Source organism: Zalophus californianus, chromosome 3 (assembly GCF_009762305.2).
Source record: "Zalophus californianus isolate mZalCal1 chromosome 3, mZalCal1.pri.v2, whole genome shotgun sequence".
NCBI lineage: Eukaryota > Metazoa > Chordata > Mammalia > Carnivora > Otariidae > Zalophus > Zalophus californianus.
This window is the reverse complement of record NC_045597.1, coordinates 156,239,857-156,264,384: the sequence shown is the minus strand read 5'-3', so window position 1 is coordinate 156,264,384 and position 24,528 is coordinate 156,239,857. Positions and strand designations below refer to the sequence as shown.

The 24,528-nt window shown below is 34.3% G+C and overlaps 1 protein-coding gene across 3 annotated transcripts in view; it reads left to right on the top strand.

Moving 5' to 3' along the window:
- DNAH7 (dynein axonemal heavy chain 7) overlaps nt 1-24,528 on the top strand; it is a 279,675-nt gene that overhangs the window by 188,857 nt on the left and 66,290 nt on the right. For all 3 annotated transcript variants that reach the window (XM_027588500.2, XM_027588499.2, XM_027588498.2), the window contains exons 48-53: nt 1,618-1,772; nt 10,817-11,007; nt 14,629-14,762; nt 15,695-16,030; nt 21,930-22,056; nt 23,317-23,511. In XM_027588500.2, the coding sequence (XP_027444301.2) occupies nt 1,618-1,772; nt 10,817-11,007; nt 14,629-14,762; nt 15,695-16,030; nt 21,930-22,056; nt 23,317-23,511 (1,138 nt within the window). The remainder of the gene's footprint in view (nt 1-1,617; nt 1,773-10,816; nt 11,008-14,628; nt 14,763-15,694; nt 16,031-21,929; nt 22,057-23,316; nt 23,512-24,528) is intronic.

Here is a 24,528-nt window from a genome sequence, read left to right as displayed (position 1 = left end):
TCCTTATATTCAGAGATACCAGGAATGCATGCACAGAGGAAAGGCCCACATGAGGATACAGCAAGAGAGCTATGTTGTCTGCAGGCCAAGAAGAAAGGCCTCTAAAGAAACCAAACCTGCCAGCACCTTGATCTTGGACTTCCAGCCTTTAGAACTGTGGGAAAATAAATTTCTGTTAAGACAATCTGGGGTACTTTGTGTATTGCATATCATTTGAGCTGACCTAGAAACATGAGTAGGACTTGAACATGAAAGAATGAAGAAGAAGTGTATTTTGGACAAAGGAACAGTGTGAACATGAGTATCATGGTTAAAAATTGTGGAAACAACAGAAAGAAGAGGGAGTCATTCAATTTCAAGCTGACTATTACATCGTACAGTGCTAATATTGGAGGACTAGACTATCTTCTTTATAATATAAGCTATGTGTTTTATGCTAGGTTCTAACTTAAATGCTTTAGCATGATTACTTCCATTTGGGACAGATTATTTAATAAAATTCTAAATTCATATTATAATGAGATGAAATCGAATCAATTACCCTTTCTAGCCCCACATTGTTTTGTTTTATTTTTGCCCCAGTCACCTTTTATTTTCTCCTTTTGCTCTTCTAACAATCTGGGTACTTTTTCTGGGCTCACTTTTGAAGACTATGACAGTATCTGTAGGAACGTGGCCAAAATTATGGCTTGTGTTTACTGAAACTTCCAAGAGAAAAAAACGGTAATCTTAATGGTGATTCCATTTCACACAATGCAGAGAGCTAGATGGTCGGATACCATTTGACGATGGCAGATCTTGGCTAACTCTGTGTGACCCCACAGCACCCTGGAAGATAAGCTGGCTGCCTCATGGTTTACTGCTCTTGTCCTTATAAAAGAGGGAGGTGACAATATAGCAGGAAGTATGAGCTCCCCCAGAGTGCAAAAACTGACTTTCAGAGAATATATTTCTGTCTGTAGGAAGCTCACAAATATGTAATGAACTACAAATATGACATTATATATACAAGTGTTTGAAACAAATCCTGGATCAGCAGTTGTGTTAACACTTTAGGGTCCAAGAAGGTAAGATGATTAAAATCAGGCTTTTTGCCCTTTTTTTCTTTTAAAACCATTATATCTTTAATGGTCTAGATTTCAAAAGGAGAGAGATGATGTCTCAATCCTTTCTCTTTCCCTCTTGTACAAATAATAGCAAATCAAAGCCAAGAAATTGAGGTGATTTGTTCAGGGTCACAGGAGTAATTAATGAAGGTCCGGGCCTAGTGAAGAACTGGAGTTTCCTGATTTGCAGTATTCTTGATGGTTAATTAATTGAATTAACTAGCAAGAGCAGCAATTTTTTTTTTCAAAAATGTAATTTAACCTTTATAGAATTGTAATTTTCCAAAAGAAGTAAAAAAACTTGTGTTTGCCAGGTGATTTTTTTAGAGTTGTCATTTTCATAGCCTGCTCAATCTAAATGTCTCTGCTATAAGATCATAGTTTCTTACAATAAGTTAAAAAATAAAATATTACTGTAAAGTATAAACTATAAGAAAGAGATGTGTGCATGATTAAGTAGCCTAAAGACAAATCATGACTGGGCCAGCATTGTCTTTCTTTCCCCTTCCAGGAATGCAAGAAGGTGGCCTCTGATGATAGATCCTCAAGGCCAGGCTAATAAATGGATCAAGAACATGGAAAAAACCAATAGTCTTCATCTGATTAAATTAAATGATCCTGACTATGTCAGGACTCTGGAAAATTGCATCCAGTTTGGTACCCCTGGTAAGTATGTGAATAATAAGTATACGTTACAGAACTGTCTGGGGAGGGCACAGTTAACCCAAAAGGATGTAGGTTTTTTCTTTTTTAAAAAGATATTTGTGTCAGACTCATCTTCAATAAATAATGACTTTGTTATATCTTTCATTACTTATTGATAATTAATCAGGAACTTGAGAGATTATTGTTCTCGCCGGTCAGGTTGTTTGTCCCAAAATTCACTTGTGATGCATCCTCTAATGTAACTGTTTTCATTGTTATCTGTGCTTTGCCATTCTTTAGTGCTTGTTATAACTCCAACTTCTGCAATGAAAAAGGCCACTTGATATGCCAGAAGTATTTAAACACAACATTAGTCCTATTACATATTTATTCTTCCTTAGATTGTCCTACCAAAGTGGCAGAGAAGTGAATGCACATTTTGCACGGCTGACTATTATCTGCCACAGTGGAGAGATTAGAAACATGACAAGGATTTTTCAGTAAAGCCCCATGCACATGTCACATTTGTCAAAACAAAATATGTATGATTTGAGTAAATCGGGGTTGTCACATTTTAAATCTATGTTACCTATCAAATTTTGACTATTTACTTGACCAAATAAATAAATGTAAACATTATGAAACTACCACATATTTATCCCTACAATGAGTTTGGCAAATCTCAGTTGCTATAGAGCTAGTACTGCTTGGAAGAATTACAACAAATGTATCAGGTAGTCTTATGGACATTTTATTTTTGCATATTAATAATGAGCTAATCTTTAAAATATTATAAATTTTAGGTTTGGTTAGGGTGCACATGAAATGAAAAAACTAAACCTACCTACAAAATCTGTGTTTGTGTATATGGACACACGACACACAAGCAAATGGTATTTCGTTCATCCAGCTGGTATTAGAGTATAGTGATAAAGGTGTCGGGAGAAAGGGCAAACATCTCTACTATCAAATATCTTGCTTGTTTACTAGCATCAGACAATATGTATAGTATAGTATGTATAGACAATATGCCTAGTATAATAGTATAACTAACTAATATACATAGAAAGGGACACACGTCACTAACTCTTGTTAGAACCACTATGCTGTTATGGGTAGGTGCACTAGCCCCGGAATTAGAGTACCTGCCTCTGCTACTCATTGTTTAGTTCAGTGATCTGAGACTCAGTTTCCCCATCTGTACTTTGACCAGATAGTATCAGGAGGAAATGAGTTACTGCGCTTTGGGTACTTACGGTAGTGTCTGATAAATTCAATGTATGTTGTTTCTTAGTTGGAGATTTACTATGTGGTGTACACGTATTCTCTTTTAATTATATTAGTGTTATATTTAATTATATTAGCATAATAAAAAAGGCACAGATGTTTATGAGAATTAAATAGGGAATGTTTCTTGAAAGAATTGGCACCTTAAATACTTTAATTAAAATTACCTGATTTCACTTAGTCAAATTTCCTTGATACGGTAAAAAAACAAACAAACAAACAAACAAACAAAAATAATCCCAATCATTTAGCATCTACCACATGCCTGACATTCTGAGATTCTACAATCTCAGTCATGGATCTTGATGTTAGTGTTCCATCATTTTAGAAAAGAAAGGGCCATGGAGACAAAGAGTCTAGCGGTTTCCAAACTGTGGGAGAGAAAATCGACTTTTAGTGGGTCATGACCAGCATTTTTTAATGAAACGCAGGAGAAAGGAATAGAATATATTAGGCTGCATAGCATGGAGTCAAGGTAAGCATTAGTTCATGAAATTTTTGAAGTTTTATCTGTATATATATGTATATGCTTGATCAAAATTTAAAATGTGTTTCTTACTTGGAGTTGTGCCCATAAAAATATGAAATCCAATAGTAATTCCAACCACTTTGTTTTATCAACAAAGTAAGTGAGGTGCTAGAGAATGTTAGTTACATGGCTTAACCAAGATTGTATCCCCATTTAAGGGGAGTGCCGAAACTAGTCCCCAAGTCTTCTGCCTTTGTCCAGTGCCTACTGGGCCACTCGCAGTTGCTTTAACCTACTTTGGGGGAATGAACTACTTTAAAAATGGATAGTAATTATTTACAGTATCTTCTAATATTAGTCATCAGAGAAAAGTGAAAATTTTAAATCCATTATAGAAAGAATAACTGATGGCAGATTTTTATAACTATTTTTATATCGGAACTTCAAGTAGAAGAATTGGTTACTGGTACAGGTTTAAAACATAAGCAGTTAAAGACTTCTGTTTAAAAGTTATGTTAGATATTGGTCTATTCAAGAACAGTGGCTTTTGATGCATCATCCCTTGCTGGCAGCCTGAGTAGAGAAGGCAGAGCTTTTCTCCTCCTCCTTCATCCACCTGCCTCTGCTTCAGCCAGAGCAGACCTCCCTTTTCTTTGTTTATATTAAGTTTTAAGATAATATCCTCTTTGGAAAAAAAAGTATCCTACTGCTTTGCAAAAAAAGTTTAAAAGCCATGTTCTAGAAAATAAAGATACATTTATATTAGCTACATCAGTGAATAAGGTGTGCATAGAATATTAATCATATAAATATTGCTGATAAATCAATTTGTTTATACCCCACTAAAGCTGGAAAAGTAAGACAAAATTTAAAAAAGACATCAACTTGTATAGAAAATCTCTGAATAACTTTTCATTAACTCTCTGAAAAATAATCTTTGCCTTAAGAGCAACATCTGTTGTACCTGAGCCTTCCTTCCCTTTATCTCCTAGCACTTTGTTTTCTTTTCCTCCTGGCATCTAACATGCAAAAACTACTTCTGGTTTAATTTTTCCCTCATTTACTCATTTGCTTGTTCATTCAAATATTTGTTTTTCACCTACCACATGCCACTGAAAACATAGCATGAACAAGACAGACTTGGTCTCTGCTGTTTTGGAGCTTATTGGTTTAAAGAGGGAGACCAAGATTACATGTGTGATGAGGGTTAGAACATGGGATATGGGGTACACAGGAACTGGGAGTACGTGTGACCTGGTATCACTTCACATCTCTTGACTTTCGGTTTTCTTCCATCCACTTGGTGAATTCTTTTAAGTTCATCCTTTAAGATACAGCTCAAAAACTTTTCCTGTGACATCTCGACCTCTCCAATGAAATGCCAATAATGAAGTTTTTACAAATTTCTACTATTTCCCTTATTATTATGTACGTAACTGTTTGCTTCTCACCTCCAAGCTCTTTGAGGGTACCCAGGAGGTGGTTTGAAATGGTTGAATCTCCTCTAGATGCAATATGCTACATTGTTGAACATAATACACAGAAGATTTTTTATTAATTTGAAGTCTAACATAGAATAATATAGATAATTCATAATTTAAAAAAAAACCCTGATATCAGATTGCTGTCCTAAGTGAAAATTATCTATGAAAGGAATACTTGGGTTTCCTCTATATTTCTTTTAGTAAGGATAACTGTTCTTAGTGAGATGCTCTGCCTTCCTCAAAAGATATTAGCAGCATGTGTTTGGTCTCCAATCTTGGTTTCCCACTAGCTTTGCAAGTATTGTGATGAGCTGACATTTGGAAATGAGCAAGGGTTTTTACATAAACTAGGATATTATTAACTGTGATGATAGAAATATGAAGAAAAGCCTGTCTTATTAATTTTTGCTCCTGTATTTTAACTTGAAACCTATTTTTATCTACTTAAAAGTTAAAGGAGTCAAACTAGTTAAATTAAGGATAACATTCTGTGATAATTCCTGTACCTGTAGATTTTTGTTCTTTTTCCTGTTTCTTAAGTTTAGAATACTTTTGATTTTTCACTGAGGCTTATAATATAGTAAATATTCAATTCTGAGAATAGATTTCTTTGAAATCAGGAAGCTACAGAAAACAGATGTAATACTTGATTCTGTTAGGAATACATTCTCACTTTTGGGGAAAAGAATCAAGTCTATAATATTTAAGTTTTATAATATGTATTTTAGCTTTGAAAGAGACTCATATATATTAATATAGACACTCTTAATTCCATTTCAAAATAGGAAGCAAATTGGTGTAGGAGCTGAAATTGTATATTTTTAGGGAAAAATAAAGATGAGATTTTATTCAAAAAATTGCTGTTAATAAAAGTTGAGGCAATCAAGCAAAATTTTAGTGTTATAACATTTCATAAACAGAATTTCCAGTTCATATCTTATTCTAACAAATTAATAGATTTTAAAAATCTGATCATGTAAAAATAAAAATGAGAAATCAGTATCTAGTATCACTGTTGTTGCTTAACATTATTAGGAAGGCTTTTTTCAGTGCAATAAAATAAACAATGAGAGTGCAATAACATTTGGAAAGAGGAAATAATATTTTATTTGTAGATAATGTATTTCATCTAGAAAATCGAAGAAAATTAGCTAAAAATCTGTTAGGATAAAAGAATTTAATGGTGTAGTTATATTCCAAAAAGAATATTTTAAAATAACAACTGAGAAAACGTTGAGTGTGTAGTGATTCTAGTCAACCAGTGAATACGAAACAAAACAAAATAAAACAAAAACTTAGCATGACTTTAACAATGCATAGTAAAAGATTGACAAACCTTCACAGAAAAACATGAAGATTTGAGTAGGACATCTCATTTGGTCTAATAAGAAAACTAAATGTTATAAACATGTCAACTCTTTCAGAAATACATGTTTTAGAAATAATGCTGAAGTTAACCTAGAAGAAAGAAATGAAAGATTCAATAAAAATTCAGAAGAAGAGTGAGTTTGCAATTAACTGGAATAAGTTCTGGAATAAACTCTAATATATGTAAGCCTTTAATGCATTATAAAGTAAGTGTTATGAACCAATGGAAAAATTATAGGTTATTCAGCAAATGCTGTTGAAGAAGTGGTTTTATGGGAAAATGTATTAAGTCAGAGTCTCACCTCACACCAAAATATGTTCTATATGAATTAAAGAATTAAATATGAAAGAAAAAATAGAGGACATAAATGCTAAAAGAACATAGGGGAATAACTTGTCTTTGAGAAAGAACTTTGTAAGAGAATACACAATTGAAAAAGAAAAAGATTAATAGATTTGACTCTAAAAATTTATAAGCTAAGCCAAGAAACATTAAACTTAAGAGATTATCAAGCAATTATAATTTATGGAATTTATTTGTATCCCAATTTAAGCAATCAAACTATAATCAAAATATTTTAAGATGGACACCTGGCTGGCTCAGTTGGTAGAGCATTGACTCTTGATCTCAGGGTTGTGAGTTTGAGCTCCATGTTGGGTGTGGAGCCTATTGAAAAATAAATAAAATTTTAAAAACTAAAATATTTTAAGACAATGTGGAAACCTATTCCTTGCCATATATTTGATAAAATTTTGAATTATTGATAGTTTTTTAAGCTATGGCAATTTTTTTAAAGATTTATTTTAGAGGTAGAAAGAGAGAAGGGGAGAGGTAGGGGCAGGGGGAGAGGGAGAGAATCTCAAGCGGACTCCCCGCTGAGCAGGGAGCCCCATGTGGGGCTCGATCTCACAACCCTGAGATCATGACCTGAGTGGAAATCAAGAGTTGGATGTTTAACCAACTGAACCACCCAGCCACCCCAGCTGTGGCAATTTTTAAAAAAGAGTCTTTACCTTTCAGATGTACTTAGTCAAATATATGAAGGTGAAGTTTTATGATATCTAGGATTTATTTGTAAATAATCCAGGGTGAAAGGAGGAAGAAATGAAAGAAGATTGACTAAATTTACAAGGGTTGAAGCTGGATGATTTGTATATCAGTTTCAGTATACTGTTCTTTTTGCTTTTGAACAAAGCTTGAAAAAACTTTTAAAAGATTTTATTATTTATTTTAAAGAGATAGCATGAGTGGACAGTGTGGCAGGGAGGCAGAGGAAGAAGGAAAGAATCCCAAATCCCAAGGCTACTCAGTGCTGAGCGCAGAGCCTGATACAGGGCTCAATCTCACAACCTTGAGATCATCGCCTGAGCCAGTCTGGTGCTCCACCAACTGAGCCTTCTGGGCACCCATGACTAAGGTTTGAAAATTTCTACAAGTAAGAAAAAATGTAAAATGAAGTGTAAGCAAATTTGAAAACAAGCAGGAAATGGGCAAGGGGGGAGCTATTTGCTAGAACAATGTTAAAAGATACAAATAAAGTTTTAAAACTAGCACTTTATGACAATGAATGATATTTGTTCCCCAATACCTATTGGTGCCCCTGTGTTTCCGTGGGCAACATTGCATTCATAGTTAAGAAAGAAATTTTCTAACTTCCATTGTGATTGTATATGATCATGTGACTATAGTCTGGCCATCAAGATGTCAGTGGAAGTGCCATTTGTGATTCTCAGGAAATCTTCTTAAAGGATGTTTTCTCCTTTTCTGTTTTTTCTTTCTTTGTGATGGTTGGAATGTAGATGCCACTTGAAAGGCCATTTTGGCCAAAAAAGATCAAAGCCATATAATAAGAAGAGTACAGGAGCAAGATGGCCCCAACTTGGATCTATGACAGTTCAGACACACTGTCCTTCCAAACCTGGACTGATTACCTCGGGCTCCCTTTACATGGAATATAAAATCCTTCTTTTTCATGTCACGATCACTGTGGGTTTTTTATTACTTGGAGTTGTACCGAATTGTAAATAACATACAGAATAGGAGAATGGGCCAGTATGCTAATAGACAATGTCCAGAGGGGAAAAATGTAATTAGACAAAGAACATCTAAAACATCAAGCCTTGAATACAAATTTTAACTATTTTTTACCTTTCAAGTTGTAAAAGTCATGAATACAGTATTTAATGCTGGCCGTCTCACATGGTTGTTAAGGGAGCTGTGGAAGAAGCCATCCTGCTCAGTTCAAGTGCCATTTGTCATTTACTAGCTGATTTAACTGAAATTTTAGTTCCGTTGCCTGGCCCCAGTTTCCCTATATGTAAAACAATATTCCATGTTCTTTAAAACATTTGAGGATGAGAAAATAAAATGTCAACATGGTGCCTGGCATTTATAAGTACAATATTATATAAAAACAGATTTAAAAGGGAAAAAAAGAGTCCTCACTGCAACTCTGAAATTTCTACAGCCATTCAGGAAAGTAATTTGGCAATATAAATAGCCTTTAAATTAATTGCACTTCTAGGACTCCAGCTTGATTAAGTAATCAGAGATGAACACAAGGGTTTATTCAAAAAGATGTTCACTGTAGCATTATTAACAATAGAAAAATGGAAGCAATCTAATAGATTAATGTATTTAATCCATTATAATGCATTCATATTAAGTATGAAAAATAATCATTTTATCATTCAATAGAAAAATGGAAGCAATCTAAGATTAATGTATTTAATCCATTAGCATTCATAAGTATGAAAATCATTTTATTCAAGCAGAAAATGAAATTAATTAAAATCATCTGACATGTCTGCTTTGGTTAATTAAGATTTCGGCAGTGAAGGAAATTGACAAGACAATTTTAGGAATTCATTTAGCCAGGCGTAACCTCTGGGAAGAAGCAGAGTATGTCTGTACTTTAATGGCAATAGAGGTTCAAATACCTGTCATCTGGATGCCCTAAGCTCCCCCTTTCCCGTCAAGATTGCACATCCAGGACCTCAAAGGACTTGTGCAAAACACCATTATTCAAGGTTGGCTGCAATAGTACCCCAAACACCAAAATGTAAGACTAATTTGGCAAATGTATCATGAACCTTAACAATGTCACTGATCTTTCATCCAGGGATTCCCCTTCTAGAATGCTGTCATAAGAAAATATTCTTAAGGGGTGCCTGGGTGGCTCAGTTGTTAAGTGTCTGCCTTCTGCTCAGGTCATAGTCCCAGGGTCCTGAGATCAAGTCCCACACCGGGCTCCCTGCTCGGCGGGAAGCCTGCTTCTCCCTCTCCCACTCCCCCTGCTTGTGTCCCCTCTCTTCGCTGTGTCTTTCTCTGTCAAATAAGTAGAATCTTTAAAAAAAAAATCTTAAGCACAAAGTTTTTGTACACAGTGCTATTTATAATTTTGAGAACAGGAAACAATTCTCTAATAATAGAGAATTGACTTTAAAAATGAGATAAAATAATATGAGACTATTATGCAGTAATTAAAAGCATGTTTATTAGTTTTAATTGGAATATTTATGGTATAATATCAAGCAAAATAATTAGGATGCAAAATTAGATCTATTGTTTAGTCTCAATTGTGTGAGAAAAAGATTAATAAAAATGCCAAAGCAAAAAGTTTATTCAACTAATTATCAAACATAGTTTTGTGTCATTTTTCTATCAAGCTATATATGAGTATGAGTCAATTATGTAAAACATTTAAAAGATAAGCTGAGCCATACTAAATTCTTACCATTCTAAGAGTTTATTTGAGCAAAAATTAGTTGGAATTGGGTATTGCCAAACTGGAAGTGGTTAGGGTGCTCCACTCTCCAGAGCTGGGGAGAGAGAGCAAATAGGGAGCAAAGAAAAGAAATTATTTGATTGGCAATAGCTTAAAATTTCATTGGTTGTTTGTATTTGGTTATCCTTAGGATTTTGATTTTGATTTGACTGTGTAACCTTGAGACCTTCATAAGCTTAGATTTTGGTTTGCTTCCTTAGGTCACCATAGCATTAGAGCCAACTCGGTCTAACGGCCTCCTTATTTAACACTTTTATTCTTTCCTACATTTCACACGTTCTACAATAAGCATGAGTTACTTTATAATTAAAACTATAATAACCATTTAAATAACTACAACTTGAAATGCTTACTCTCTGGTGGCTCAGACGGATATACCTCTCTGCCATCATACTTGGACATATAGTGAATGGCAGACCAGGTGGGGAGCCCTGAGTAGGACTATAGCCAAGATGTATGGAAGGATGATGCAAAAGGACCAGATAAACCCACCATTTCAACCCATCCCGCAGGCATCCAATTATTTTTTATGACACCATTCAGAGGACAAAAATAATTTTATAGGTAACCAGGAATAATAGCAATCTAGGAGCTGAAAGAATTTGGAGGGTTGAATGTTTACAGTCAGTATTTAAAATAACATGGCATCTTTTTCTGATTTTACTCCAGTGTTGCTAGAAAATGTTGGAGAAGAACTAGATCCTATTCTGGAACCTCTTCTACTAAAACAGACCTTTAAGCAGGGTGGGAGTACATGTATCCGACTTGGGGACTCTACCATTGAATACGCACCGGATTTCCGCTTCTATATTACTACCAAGCTAAGAAATCCTCATTATTTTCCTGAAACATCAGTAAAGGCCAGTATCTAAAGTGAATATTTCTTTATTGAATTTTATAATTAGTGACTATATTTTCCTCCTAAGGCATAAGAAGAACAGGTCTTCTTAAGAAAAATATATTTTGTCCTTTTTTGGCATTTCCCAAAATTGCTATAATTATTTCCAAATGTTTATTTTGTGTGTGCATGTAAGTAATAAAGGAGGCTTCATTATGCAGTGAAGAAAAGACTTTGAGAATCTAATTTCTGTAATTGATATTGTTCTTAGAATTTCATTGTTAAGAATAGATGACATATATTTACCTCCTTTGTAATAAATGATAATATAATTCTTGGCATTGGAATTAACAAAAATCCATTCTTCTTTCTCAGAATAAAGTTGCTGCTATCTGACTTTATATAATTACTTAAAAGAACTGATTTTCATCGGTGGTTCTTTGAAAATACTAGAAATTCCTTTCAAGAACAAAGTTTAACGTTTTAGTCAATGTCTAAAATTACTTGAGACATTAATCTGTGACTGAGCTCCTGGAGATCATTCCATTTTTTATTCCCAAATCTTAGCACTCGGTAAGGTTGGCACTTGATCAATGTTTATGGAATGAGCAAGGGAAGGAGGAACAACTTTCATTTACAGAAGCTAGCAGGAGAGGACATTAAGAAATGTTGATTCAGATTTTGAAAGTTACATATGGAGACAAGATTTAGCCAGAGAGTTCAAAAACTGTCCTTTATTGGAAATATTTAAATTAATGTAGGCATCTCTCTGAAGAGGTAGAGGATGCACAAAGATGACATAATTCATTCCCTCCAAGATGAATAAACATGGTCACTGCTCTCAAGAGGTTTACATTGTAAATAATGTGTATGTTAAGTGACTATTTTTATGACTAGGAAAACACAGGAGCTCAAAATTGGGGACATACTTTAGACTGAATATTTGGAGAAGCCAAGAAGACCGGGAAAGTGGGGTAACCCTTGAGGTTAGTTTTAAAAACACAATGTTAAAATATGGAACTTCTTGGCCACTACTTTTATCTAATTAAAATAAATGTTATCTAAACACCTAAAAATTGTGTATTGTCTATTAGGAGAAGTAGTATCTAGTAGTAATTAAGAACATGGATTCTGAAGCCAGACTACCTTGGTTCAAATCCTAACGTTATCATTTGCCAATTGTGTGACATTAGCCAAATTATTTAATCTCTTTCCTCCACTCCCTAGTCAAGAAAACAGGAATTATAAATATCCATCTCATAGAGTGGTACGAAGACTAAATAAATGAATCTGTGTAAAGGCTTAGAATAAGGGCCAGCACATAGTGTTATATGAGTGTTAACGATTAACATTATTATTTAACTTTTAAATATAAGTGAGAAAGAATGGAACATAAAAGAAAATGTTAAAATCCCAAAGCTGTGTTAAATTTTTTTTAACAGATGACCTGGAAAACCATTTTTACTTTTCAGTAAGATCTATGTAAATTTCACAAATAACTAACAGTTCTTAGTTCACCAGTAACTAGTTATAGGAGTCATAAACTGCTGTGGGGAAGAAACTGATCTATGATTCAGTATTGAAATCCTTGAGATCCCTAGGGTGTCTTATTGCTTCATTATTTTTAATTGCTGGGATTGATTAAACAGGGATTAGAAAACATAGTGAGGCAGTTACTTGCTTTCATTTACAAATTAAAATACTTCCTCTAAATCCTATTTTTAGGGTCTTTTATGTACCTTTGCTTTCAAAAGTACCCAAGGGATGATATCATGCTGCTATAATCCTTTTGAATCTAAAGGAAAATAAAATTATGAAATTATATGTTGTATAATTTGAAATGTTTCTTTATTATTTGTTTAAATGTTCATTGTCCTTTGTGAGCAAATACCTAGATTTACAAAAATCTTGACCTCGAAAGATCCAGCATTAATGACATATGAATGAATACCTCCTTGGGTCTGAATACAATGAGGTAAAAGTTATAAAACATACATTTCCCTCAATATTATGACTATAGTTTGGGGATTAAAGCCAATATAACTTGTGTACTTGGTTTCTCATGTCAAGAGGGAAAATCTCTTGAAAGCTTTCTTTTTTTCCCATGAATAAATGACAAAGCAATAGAGAATTACAAGATAGCATTTAATGAGTTTTTTTAATTGCTCGATGTCAGGAACTTCTTATTCTGCCATCTAAATGTATGATTATGCTCATGTAATCTATCCCTAGTGGTATCCAAGGCCTACCACAGGTCAAATGAAGGGGGGAAAATTTAAGCAAGAGGAAACCACCATAGAGAAGTTGCCGGGTTCGGGCAAAGGAGGGGGTCAGCTTCCTAGGGGCACTGCCAGAAACTGTCTTAACACTTTCTGATCTCTGTCCTAGGACATTTTCTTACAGAAATGGAATTACTCTGTTCTTGCAGAGGGAATATTCTCAAATTCTTACTAGGAAAGGTGGGGAAACAGAGTCTCCCACTTAGCAGCTAGAGCTGAAGCACATGCAGACATTTCACAGCCGGTGTGCATGGGATTCCACCAGAAGTTTAGCGTAGCAGAAATGAAAGGCACATGGAAAGGAGGTATGGGAGGTGATGCTCAAGACATAAGTATGGACCTGAACTCAAGACACAGGGCAGAGAGCAGGCAGATTGCAAAATAGATGATTAAAAAGGCCGGGGTGGAGGGTAGGGAGACTCAAATTAAGCCAAGGTCAAGTAAGTGTTTATTGACCTATGGGTTCATTGATGACCAGAACCAGAGAGTTTCTCTAGTTTATTGCTGTGTGTATTGATGGGTGTATGGAAGCTGGGATGAGAGTAGATTATAGAGCACTGAAGAATGGGATGAGGTAGAGACAGAAAGCATATATAAATAACATTTTCAATAAGTATAGTTGTGAAGGCACAAAGAGAGATCATTCTGTAGCTGGGAGGGATTGTGGGAGAAAGAGAATGAATTATTTATTTGCTATGTGAAAAAGAGACCTCAGCATGATTACTGTCCCACTTATGGGAAAGAACCAGGGGAGGAGGAATTTTAAGATGTAGGAAACAGAACCTGTAAGAGCCATTATATACTGGGATAAAGTAAGTGTTGATAGATTTCACCTTGATGGACACCATTAAAATGTACATTCCCTAAGTCACAATAGTGGCTGTTCATATTGTAATATGATTGCGTAATAGGCCATATTGTAATATTATATACATTGTATATCATACATTATATAGCATGTAATATGATTGTCACATTGTAAATATATGTGCTCATAACAAGTAATAGCAGTGTTCTTTTTCCTCCTATCTTACTTGATAAGATTTCCTTTACTTTTTGATACCACCTGGATCTGTAACATGTAAATTAGCTCATCCAGGCAGTATGATTCTAATTGATTTGGGGATTAAACAGTTGTCAGAAGTTGGATCAGTTTGAAATAGGAATAAACTGATCACCAAACAAAACCCTTTGAGATATTACCTTATATTATTATATTATATCTTTGATCATAATCTCTACAAATTTCCACTTTTCACATATACTACTATAGTAAATAGAGTCTATTTTAAGGTCAGAACTTATAAAAGTGGAGGCTTTCTCAATAGAAATAATGGTGCAATTCTTGTGTGTTTCATTTATAGGTAACATTATTAAACTTCATGATCACTTCTGAGGGAATGCAAGATCAGCTATTGGGAATTGTGGTGGCACGAGAGAGGCCAGACCTTGAAGAAGAAAAACAAGCCTTGATACTACAAGGAGCTGAAAACAAAAGGTTTCAAACATTATAAAACACAGAGTTGTTGGGGTGCCTGGGTGGCTCAGTTGGTTAAGTGTTGGACTCTTGATTTTGGCTCGGGTAATGATCTCAGGCTCCATGAGGAGCGCAGAGTCTGCTTAAGATTCTCTCTTCTCCTACCCGCCCCCCACTGCCCCATCCCCCACTCACATGCGCTCTCTTTCTAAAAAAAAAACAAAAAACAAAAACAAAAAACCCACAGAATTGTTCTTGTTTCAAGATCACTTAGAATGGATTAAAGTACATTTTAAAGATCTATTCTGTTAGGTTTAGTAGGTGCATTGAATGGGGAGATGTAAGAGGAAAATAGAAGGCATTACAATGCCTCTATGTTAATTTGGAAAACTGCGTAAGAGTATATTTTTTACAAACAAGTTCTCAGGCACTGGAAGAACTGGAAGGTCTATCACAAGTCATGGCAATGAATATTCAATTATTCAGCAAAGTCTTAGCACAAAAGTTTTAGTATTGATGATGTAACTGATGTTATCTCTTTTCACCAGAGCCCAGTCTGAATGAACACACCACAACCCGCTCTCTGCTCATAACATCTCTGGCATAGGTACAAAGAGTAAAGCTCTAGAAGTCACGAAAAATGTTAGAAAATAAATGGAGTGATATTTTCAGTTCACTCGGGGCTGAGATACTTGATGGCAGGGCAAATCAGCTTACACCTCTCCCTCTAGTTACCACGTAAATGATCATCGGACAGAGAAGTGGAGCAGAAAGTCCCATCTTTTTGATGTTTTGTAAGATAAGAAATTAATTATACATCACTGTTACAGGTGTTTTGTCACAAAGGGATATGTTTCTTTAGGTTACAAGCTCTTTGTTTCCTAGACAAGAATGTGTGCGTGAAGTGAGTGTAAATGATTTTTTTCTCCTGAGAAAATTGTGTTTTATTCCAGGCAGTTAAAAGAAATAGAAGACAAGATTTTAGAAGTTCTTTCATCTTCGGAAGGCAATATATTAGAAGATGAAACCGCTATTAAGATATTATCTTCCTCCAAGGCTTTGGCTAATGAGATTTCTCAAAAGCAGGAAGTAGCAGAAGAGACAGAGAAGAAGATAGATAACACCCGCTTGGGCTATCGGCCTATTGCCGTCCATTCCACCATCCTGTTCTTCTCCATTGCTGATCTAGCTAACATCGAGCCCATGTACCAATACTCACTGACCTGGTTTATTAACCTTTACATCCTGTCTATTGAAAATTCAGAGAAATCAGAGATTTTAGCAAAAAGGTATGTAAAAGAAATACTAATTAGGAGTAATACTAACTGATGCATGAATATTCAATAGTAATTGGTTGCTCTCACTGTTGTTACAGAATGGTGTGAGTGTGACGGCTCTGGCTAATGTGAGCTTGACTAATCATTGTACTAGAAATAAATTTGAGGGTGAGAAATGGAATAGATGTGACCAAATTCAACCTGCCAGGAAATTGTTTACAGGGAGACAGGATTATAATGTAATTCTAAAAGAAGGAAACATTTATCTCTGTTGATCATTTGCAAAATGTATTTGTGATTGGAAGTATAAGAAGAATAGTTAATACCCCTAAAAGACAGGACTCTTACCTTCTGTAGACTAGCATTCCAAAAGTTACAAATGTACATTTTGATATACACATAGTTACACTTTGTCAAGTAACAAGGTTTTTAAAAATACCTTGCTGTGATTGTGTTACTCTTATCTAGATAAAATACCTTATTTTACACTTGGCTACTGTAATAAATAAAGGAATTAAGACCTTACTTAACAGTAAGTGTATAAGAGAACAAAATTTCATTTTATTATCAGTGAGATAAATTTTAGTTTGGTATTGAAACATACTTTGGATATGGATCTAATATGAAATTACTTCTTGAACAAAGAAAATAGTTCATTGCAATCATGGCCCTCTCCAACTTTATTGATCAATATGAAGCTAGATACTTCAGTTTCTTGACTGTTCATACCCACAAAGGAAATTCAATTTAATACTTGTCACTTGCAGTGAACAATTGCTTTTTAGAAACTCAAAATGAGCATCTCCTGAAAATCTGAATTAGATTCCTTTCATTTATCACAGTCGAACTCTGCTAATTTTTGAATATTAGAGCAATTTCTTGTTAGTACTGTTATTTTACAACCTGGAATATGAAATCAATGAAGGTGTAAAGACTGACACTTGGCTTAGCAAACAGTTTCTCAGCTGTCTGCCCATGAGAAAGAGAAGGGGGTGGCCGTCTTCAAGAAGAAATGTGTCATGGTGGAGTTTAAAGTATGTTTTTTATTATGATATTTGAAAATGGTTAGTTTCTTTCTCTATTTCTTCCAGTAGCTGAAATTTTCAAGGGTAGGAAGGATTACTGAAATATAGAAAACAAAATTTTAAGTGACCTTTCTTAGAGAAGTTCCCAGCCACTTGCATTGTTAGTTAATTGAACAAGCATGTCTGGTTTTCACAGGAGATTCTGAGTTCCTGAGACAAGGGTTTTGGAGGGTTAGTTTGTTTAATATTCCCAGAACTTATCACAGTGCTAATCACATGGAGCCACAACAATAAACAATGTTTTGCTTTTCACTGCAGTTCTTTCCTCTACCTTGATTAAAACAAGTCACCAAAATATTATCATCTTAACTACTTTTAAATTAAGGTATTTGCTGGAGTCTAGAAAAGAGAATTTCTTTGCTCTGTCACTTAAAGACACGTTTTGTGTACAAGAGTTAAAAATTAGAACAATTTTATGCTTTACAAATAATTATTGGTTCCTTTATTATATCTTGTTACATCAAATTAGAACTCATCCACACATATGACATGTTTCTTCCTGTGACTATAGTCCCTTATGATTTCTAGAAAATCAAATCCTTTTACCCAGATGTGAGATTTGGTTGAAATCTAGAAAACAAAATGTGTCTTCTTTACTTAAAATCCTTTCATTTTAATGAAATGAAAATCTTATTCATGACTCTAGTGATCCTGAAAGCATAATTTTGGAACCAATCGAAGAGTAAATAGGAAAAGCATATTTGAAAACTTTTTTTGAAATTATTAGTATGCACACAGAAGCATGCAGAAATCAGAGTATTTGCTCAATGAACTTTCATCATTGAGCACACCTGTGTAATTAGCACCCAGATCAAGACCCAGAACATTATTGACAGCCCAGAAACCCCACTTTTTGTCCTCTTCTAGAGACTAACCAAACTCCTTCCACCAAGCTAAAGACTGTCCTGACTTCCAACACCTTTAGTTCTGCCTGTTTTAGAACATCGTATGAATGGAATCACACAGTCTGCGCTCTTGTGTGTCTGGTATCTTATTCTCAGCATTGCATTTGTGAGATTCATGTTCTTTTGTACAGTGCAGTGGTTTATTCACTTCCACGGTGCTAGTATATTGTTGGAGAAGCGTCGAAGCAAAATATTTCCCAACCCCGAAGTTTTCTCCACAAAGGTAGTAAACAGTTTTATTATCCAGTAAACATTAAACCAGAATGTGTTACGTATCACAGGCAATCCACTAAGAGATTGCAAAGGCAGAAATCTCATCCCAAATTTACCTGCTAATTGAAGTGACCATCTGTGCTAGCAAACTGGCTTTAGCCAGAGGGAAAAAACACATGATTTGTGGAGGAGTTCCCTTTTCACCACATCCTGGCCAGCACCTATTATCTCTTGTTTTCTTAGTGCCGTTGTTCTATTAGGTGTGAGATCTCTCATCGTGGTTTTGATCTGCATTTCCCTGATAATTAGTGACAGTGAGCATCTTTTCATGTGCCCTGTTGCCTATTTTGATGTCCTCTTTAGAAAAATGTCTGTTTAGGTCTTCTGCCCATTTTTTAATCAGATTTTTTTTTTGTTATTAAGTTGTTAGCTCTTTGTATATTTTGGATATTAACTCTTTATTCGATACATGGTTTGCAAAAATTTTCTCCCATGGTTGCCCTTTCATTTTTTTGTTGTTATTGTTTCCTTTGGGGTTTTTTGTTTGTTTGCTTGCTTGCTTGTTTTGAAGTACTGTTGACACACAATGTTATATTAGTTTCAGGTGTACAACATAGTGATTAAAGACCGTATGTTATGCTGTGCTCACCACAAGGGTAGCTCCCATCTGTCATCATACAACACTACTGCAATACCATTGACTTATTCCCTATGCTGTTTTTTTTAATTGTTTCTTTTGCTGTGCAGAAGCTTTTGGGTTTGAATTAGTCCCATTTGTTGATTTTTGCTTTTGTTTGTGCTTTTGGTGTCATGTCTAAGAAAATCATTGCTGAAATAATTGATAGGTTTCTTCCCTGTGTTTTCTGCTAGGAGTTTTATGGTATAAGGTCTTAAGTTTACATCTTTGACCCATTTTGAGTTAATTTTTATGAGTGGTATGAGATAGGTGTCCATTTTCATTGTTCTGCATGTACATGTTCTGCCATTTGTGACATGGATTGACTTTGAGCACATTATGCTAACCAAGATAAGTCAGAGAAAGATAAGTAATGTGGATATCACTTACATGTGGAATCAAAAAAAATTCATGCCTGTAAAAACAAAAAACAACAACAAACAGTAAAATGGTGGTTACCAGGGGAAGGGGGTTGGTAGGATAAATTGATGGTGTTTAAGGGTATAAACTTGTAAAAACTAGTAAAATTATCTCATTTCCTTTTACTCAGCAGCAAAAACATATTTCATTTTTGCTTACCTTTTGATGGTTATTATTCATAATAACTCTTAACTATTACACCAAACATGTTTTTAATGCTATATATATATATATATATATATATATATATATATGACTGTGACATATATATACTGTGAAATAGCCATAATAATTTGGATCATTTTTTAATCAAAATTTTAATATAGCAAAATAAATAACTATAGCAAAAAAAACCCGTAAGTACAAAAACAAAAATCTAATGAGGATATAGCTTTGTTATAGGGGCCAAACAGAAATCTCTCTCAGAAAACAATATAAATGTATAAACACACACACACAGTGTTTTTTTCTTTTCCCTCCGTTTCTATCAAGATTATTTTTCCCATGTTATTAAATACTTTTCTGAAACATAACTTTTAATAGTTGCACAATGTACCATTTTATGAATGTGCCATGATTTTCATGTTTTAAGACTCACAGGTAGGGGGCCTGGGTGGCTCAGTTGTTAAGCGTCTGCCTTTGGCTCAGGTCATCAGGCTCCCTGCTCGGCTGAGAGCCTGCTTCTCCCTCTCCCACTCCCCGTTTGTGTTCCCTCTCTTGCTGTGTCTCTCTCTGTCAAATAAATAAATAAAATCTTAAAAAAAATAAGACTCACAGGTAATATCCAGCTTTCAAATTATTAATAATACCGCAATAAATATAAATGTCCACATTGTTAATTATTTCTATAGGCTAGAATTCCAAAATTAGAGCAAAGGTGTTTACTTCTTTCAGACTCCTGAATGATTATTCAAATATACTCCATTGGAGGAACGCAAATGGTCTTATATCCCCGTATCACACATCAGCATTGAAAATTATCATCTTTATCCTCTTTTTCCACTGTAACAGATTATTAAAATATTGTATTTTAATCTGCATTTTTATCACTGAGACTGAAATTGAATTTCTAATACAAGTGACCCTTATAATTTTCCCTTCAATCTTCCTATCTATAAGAGGAAATTTGTTTTAAAGTGCAGACATTTTTATTTTATTCTAGAAAGACCAAATCTGAGTTACCCTGTATTAATTGTACTGTTACAGATGAGACAAATTAAATACCAAGTGTGAAAAGACCATGATTAGCATAAAAATGGGGACAGGAATAGTATGATTATTTTAAATCTTCAGAGAATTCAACTATATTTCAGCAACTAGTTTCAAAGCCCTCTCTACCCTTTTCCAGAGTTCTCACCTAGAAATAAAATACATCAATTTGTTGCAATTTTCTTTATGAGAATGCTGGCAGGGTACAAAATAATTAAAGAAATAGGCAAGTAAGGAGAAAATTAGAGCTGAGATGATGGGTAGCCTAGGATATCAGTCTGAAAATAGCCAAGATATGGTGGTACTGGTGGATTATTCTTTCTAGACACATTAAGAAACACTGATAAAATTTTGCTTAATCAAAATACTAATTTTAATACTAATTTTTCCTTCAGATAAGGAAGTGCTTAGTTTGGGCCATTGTTAATCATTAGCTCTCTGCAAAGGTTTCCAGTCAACTGTTTATTTCTAGTACAACTATTATAACCTATGTAATAAAAAATATTTTTGAAATTTTTGTTTCAGGGGTGCCTGGCTGGCTCAGTTGGTTAAGCGTCTGCCTTTAGCTCAGGTCATGATCCTGGAGTCCTGGGATCAAGCCCCAAGTTGGGCTCCCTGCTCACTGGGGAGTCTGCTTCTCCCTCACCCTCTGCTGTTTCCCCTGCCTGTGCTCTCTCTCTCTCTGTCAAATAAATAAATAAAATCTTAAAGAAATTTTTGTTTCAATGATGATTTATTTTCCCTATAAGATAATTAAATGATAATTTTTAAAGTGTTATATTCATGTAAAGAATTGCTATGAACACAGAAAACACATGTTAGCACTCACTAGAAAGTTGTTAGTTGCAAATATTGTCATTATTCATATTTCCATGTTCCATCTATGTGGTAAATAAAAATGTAGTTTATCAAGGTTTGTGATTTCTCCAGCTTTTATGTATTTATGAGCAGAGTAGCACACTACCAAATGTTAATTTAATAAAGAAGCTATTAATTTTAATCTGTGAATTTAAATATAATATAGAACATTTGGAAGCATCTACAGAATAAGAAAATCAAATTTTACCCCAAGAAATGCTTTATAGTTAAAAATAATCCACAAATCTTTAAACATAATAGATTAATGTACCATGCATTGACTTCTTTCCAAAAGGAAGATTGAGTTTTTTTAAAAAAAATCAATCAACAGTAAAATGCAATTCTACTGAAGGGTTTCCACATTGTGTAGCTTTCAAATTGGTGCACCCAGTTAATGACGATCATTGATTGTTTTGGGGGTAATTGACCAGAAAGCTTATTAGAAGAATATGCATCTAAATGGTTTATATTAGGTTTCCTTAAGAGCATTTTTTTAAGATATAATGCATTTTTATTTATTCACTTGTCTTTCTGTTGACCTGTAGGCTTCAGATTCTGAAGGATCACTTTACTTACTCCCTGTATGTTAATGTCTGCCGATCGCTCTTTGAAAAGGATAAGCTACTCTTTTCCTTTTGTCTAACTATAAATCTGCTACTACATGAACATGCGGTCAGTACTGTTATAATTTCTAGAAAAAAGACTAACATTGATTCATTAATTTACTAATTTGTATGGGTGTGTGGGGGGGTATGTATATATACATACAAAAGGGGCTGTAAATAGGTAAACAATAATTATTATAGTTAAGGCAAGACATCACAACTAGACTGAATTTCACAGAGGTGAAAAATAAAGCAGAGAACACTGTAATTATTACTTAAATTTATGTATGTTTTAGTTTAAAATAAATTAGTTTCTATTAGAATCTCATTTAAGTATGCTAAGAAATTTACGAAATATGTTGATATATTTACACCAAGTAATCATATAAATGGTAATGTTTTTAAGAACTTGCGCAAGTTAGTCAAATCCAACCATTTGGGCTTAACAATACCTGTCATAAATTTTTGTTCTATTTCAAATCTATTCATTTAAAATATAGGAAACACCTTTAGAATGAAAGAGGTATTGAAAAGAGTGACAAACAAAATTCACTATTTTATTTGCTTAGGTGTTTAAGATTTATTGATTTGATTTGGTGATGTACTGGTCAAATTCTGAAGGAATAAAGGTTTTATTCTTGCATTTCTTGCAAAAGTTTCATAGCAGTACCTCATTACATTTTATAGAGAATTGTTGAAAATATGGCAGATTGCTTTCTGTCTTCCCAACATTTTTATTTTATTCATCTTTATATTAAATATAGTGGACACACAGTGACACACAATAGTTTTAGGTGTACAACATAGTGATTCATCACCTCTATACCGCCAAGTGTAACTACCATCTCCCACCACATAATACTCTTACAATACCATTGACTACATTCCTTACACTGTACCTTTCATTCCTGTCACTTTCTCATTTCATACTGAATGCCTGTATCTCCCAGTCCCCCTCACCTGTTTTTGCTGATTCCCCCACCCTCTCCCTTCTGTCTCCCCACAATTTTTAGAGCCTGTAAGACTCTAAACAGACATTTTTAGAAAACATATACTCAAAGAGAATTTTTATGTTTGGATTAGTAATTCTGGAGGAAAATTATCAAAAAGTAGCTATCTAGAATGGAAATATTTTGAAAGCCAGTTATAATAGGTAAATTGGTTTCATATGAATAAGTACTGAGCTGCTATACCAGTAGCTATAGGATTGCATAAGGACCATACCTAAAACTTGAAAATCAATAGTCGGTTCTTTTAAAATGGTTTAAATGTATTATGTATATAATGAATTCATTTCTGACTCTTCATGATACTTTGTTTTCCAAAGATTAATAAAGCTGAGTGGAGATTTCTGCTAACTGGTGGCATTGGATTGGATAATCCTCATGCCAACCCTTGCACATGGCTTCCTCAAAAATCATGGGATGAAATATGTCGACTGGATGATTTACATTCCTTCAAAACCATTCGTAAGGAGTTTATGCACTTAAAGGATGGATGGAAAAAAGTATATGATAGTTTGGTATGTTTTTAACACTTTTGCTTATTCCAAAGTTTTTAAATGGACAAAATAATGCTGAGTAATTTATTCTTATCTTTGACTAAAAACGATATTTAATTAAGCTTTAAACAACTGGTCAGATTTTGAAATCAAGGTTTAGATTTATATTATCCCCACCTTCTAAATTTGTGGTTCTCTTCTGAACTTCTGTTCAAATCCTTAAATCCTCAAATGTGTGGAGATGCAGAGTCCTTAAAATATTTTTTTGAATTTCCATACCAGGTTTTTATTTATTAACAACTTAGACTTGCAGTCATAATAGCAAGTGAGTTAAAAATTTTATAAAATAGGGGCACCCAGCTGGCTTAGCTGGTAGAGCATGGGACTCTTGATCTTGGGGTTGTAAGTTCAAGCCCCATGTTTCGTGTAGAGATTACTTAAAAATAAAATCTTTTAAAAAAATTTTTACAGGGGTGCCTGGGTGGTGCAGTTGAGTGTCTGACTCTTGGTTTCAGTTCAGGTCATGATCTTTGGGTCATGGGATCCAGCTCCACACTCAACGCAGGATCTGCTTAAGACTTCCTCTCCCTCTGCTCCTCCTGCTGGTGCTCTCTCTCTCTCAAATAAATAAATCTTAAATTTTTTTTTTTTTTTTACAAAAGAGCTATTGTTTAGATTTTTTGAATGCAGGATATAAATGCAGACATAAGCTAGAATGCCGGATATAAGCTAATAAACATTTTTGTCATTTGACATGAAGTGTAGGGGCCAAGGGCAGGCTACCTAAAATGTGCCACTTTGGCATATGGATTATTTTAAATAAAAGTTACTTAAGGGACAGCCTATGCAAGAAGACCCTCTGTCCCCCCTGAGAGTGGAAATAAATCTCCCATGTGAAAGGTATCCTCCCTGTACTAGGAGGTAAAAAGACATCCTCATCACTGGAGACCAGAAATTTAGAGCATACAAGGCTGTATCAACAACCCTTGTTAGTTTTTACTAATTTACTCACCCCAGCCCAAATTCTATTTAGAATTC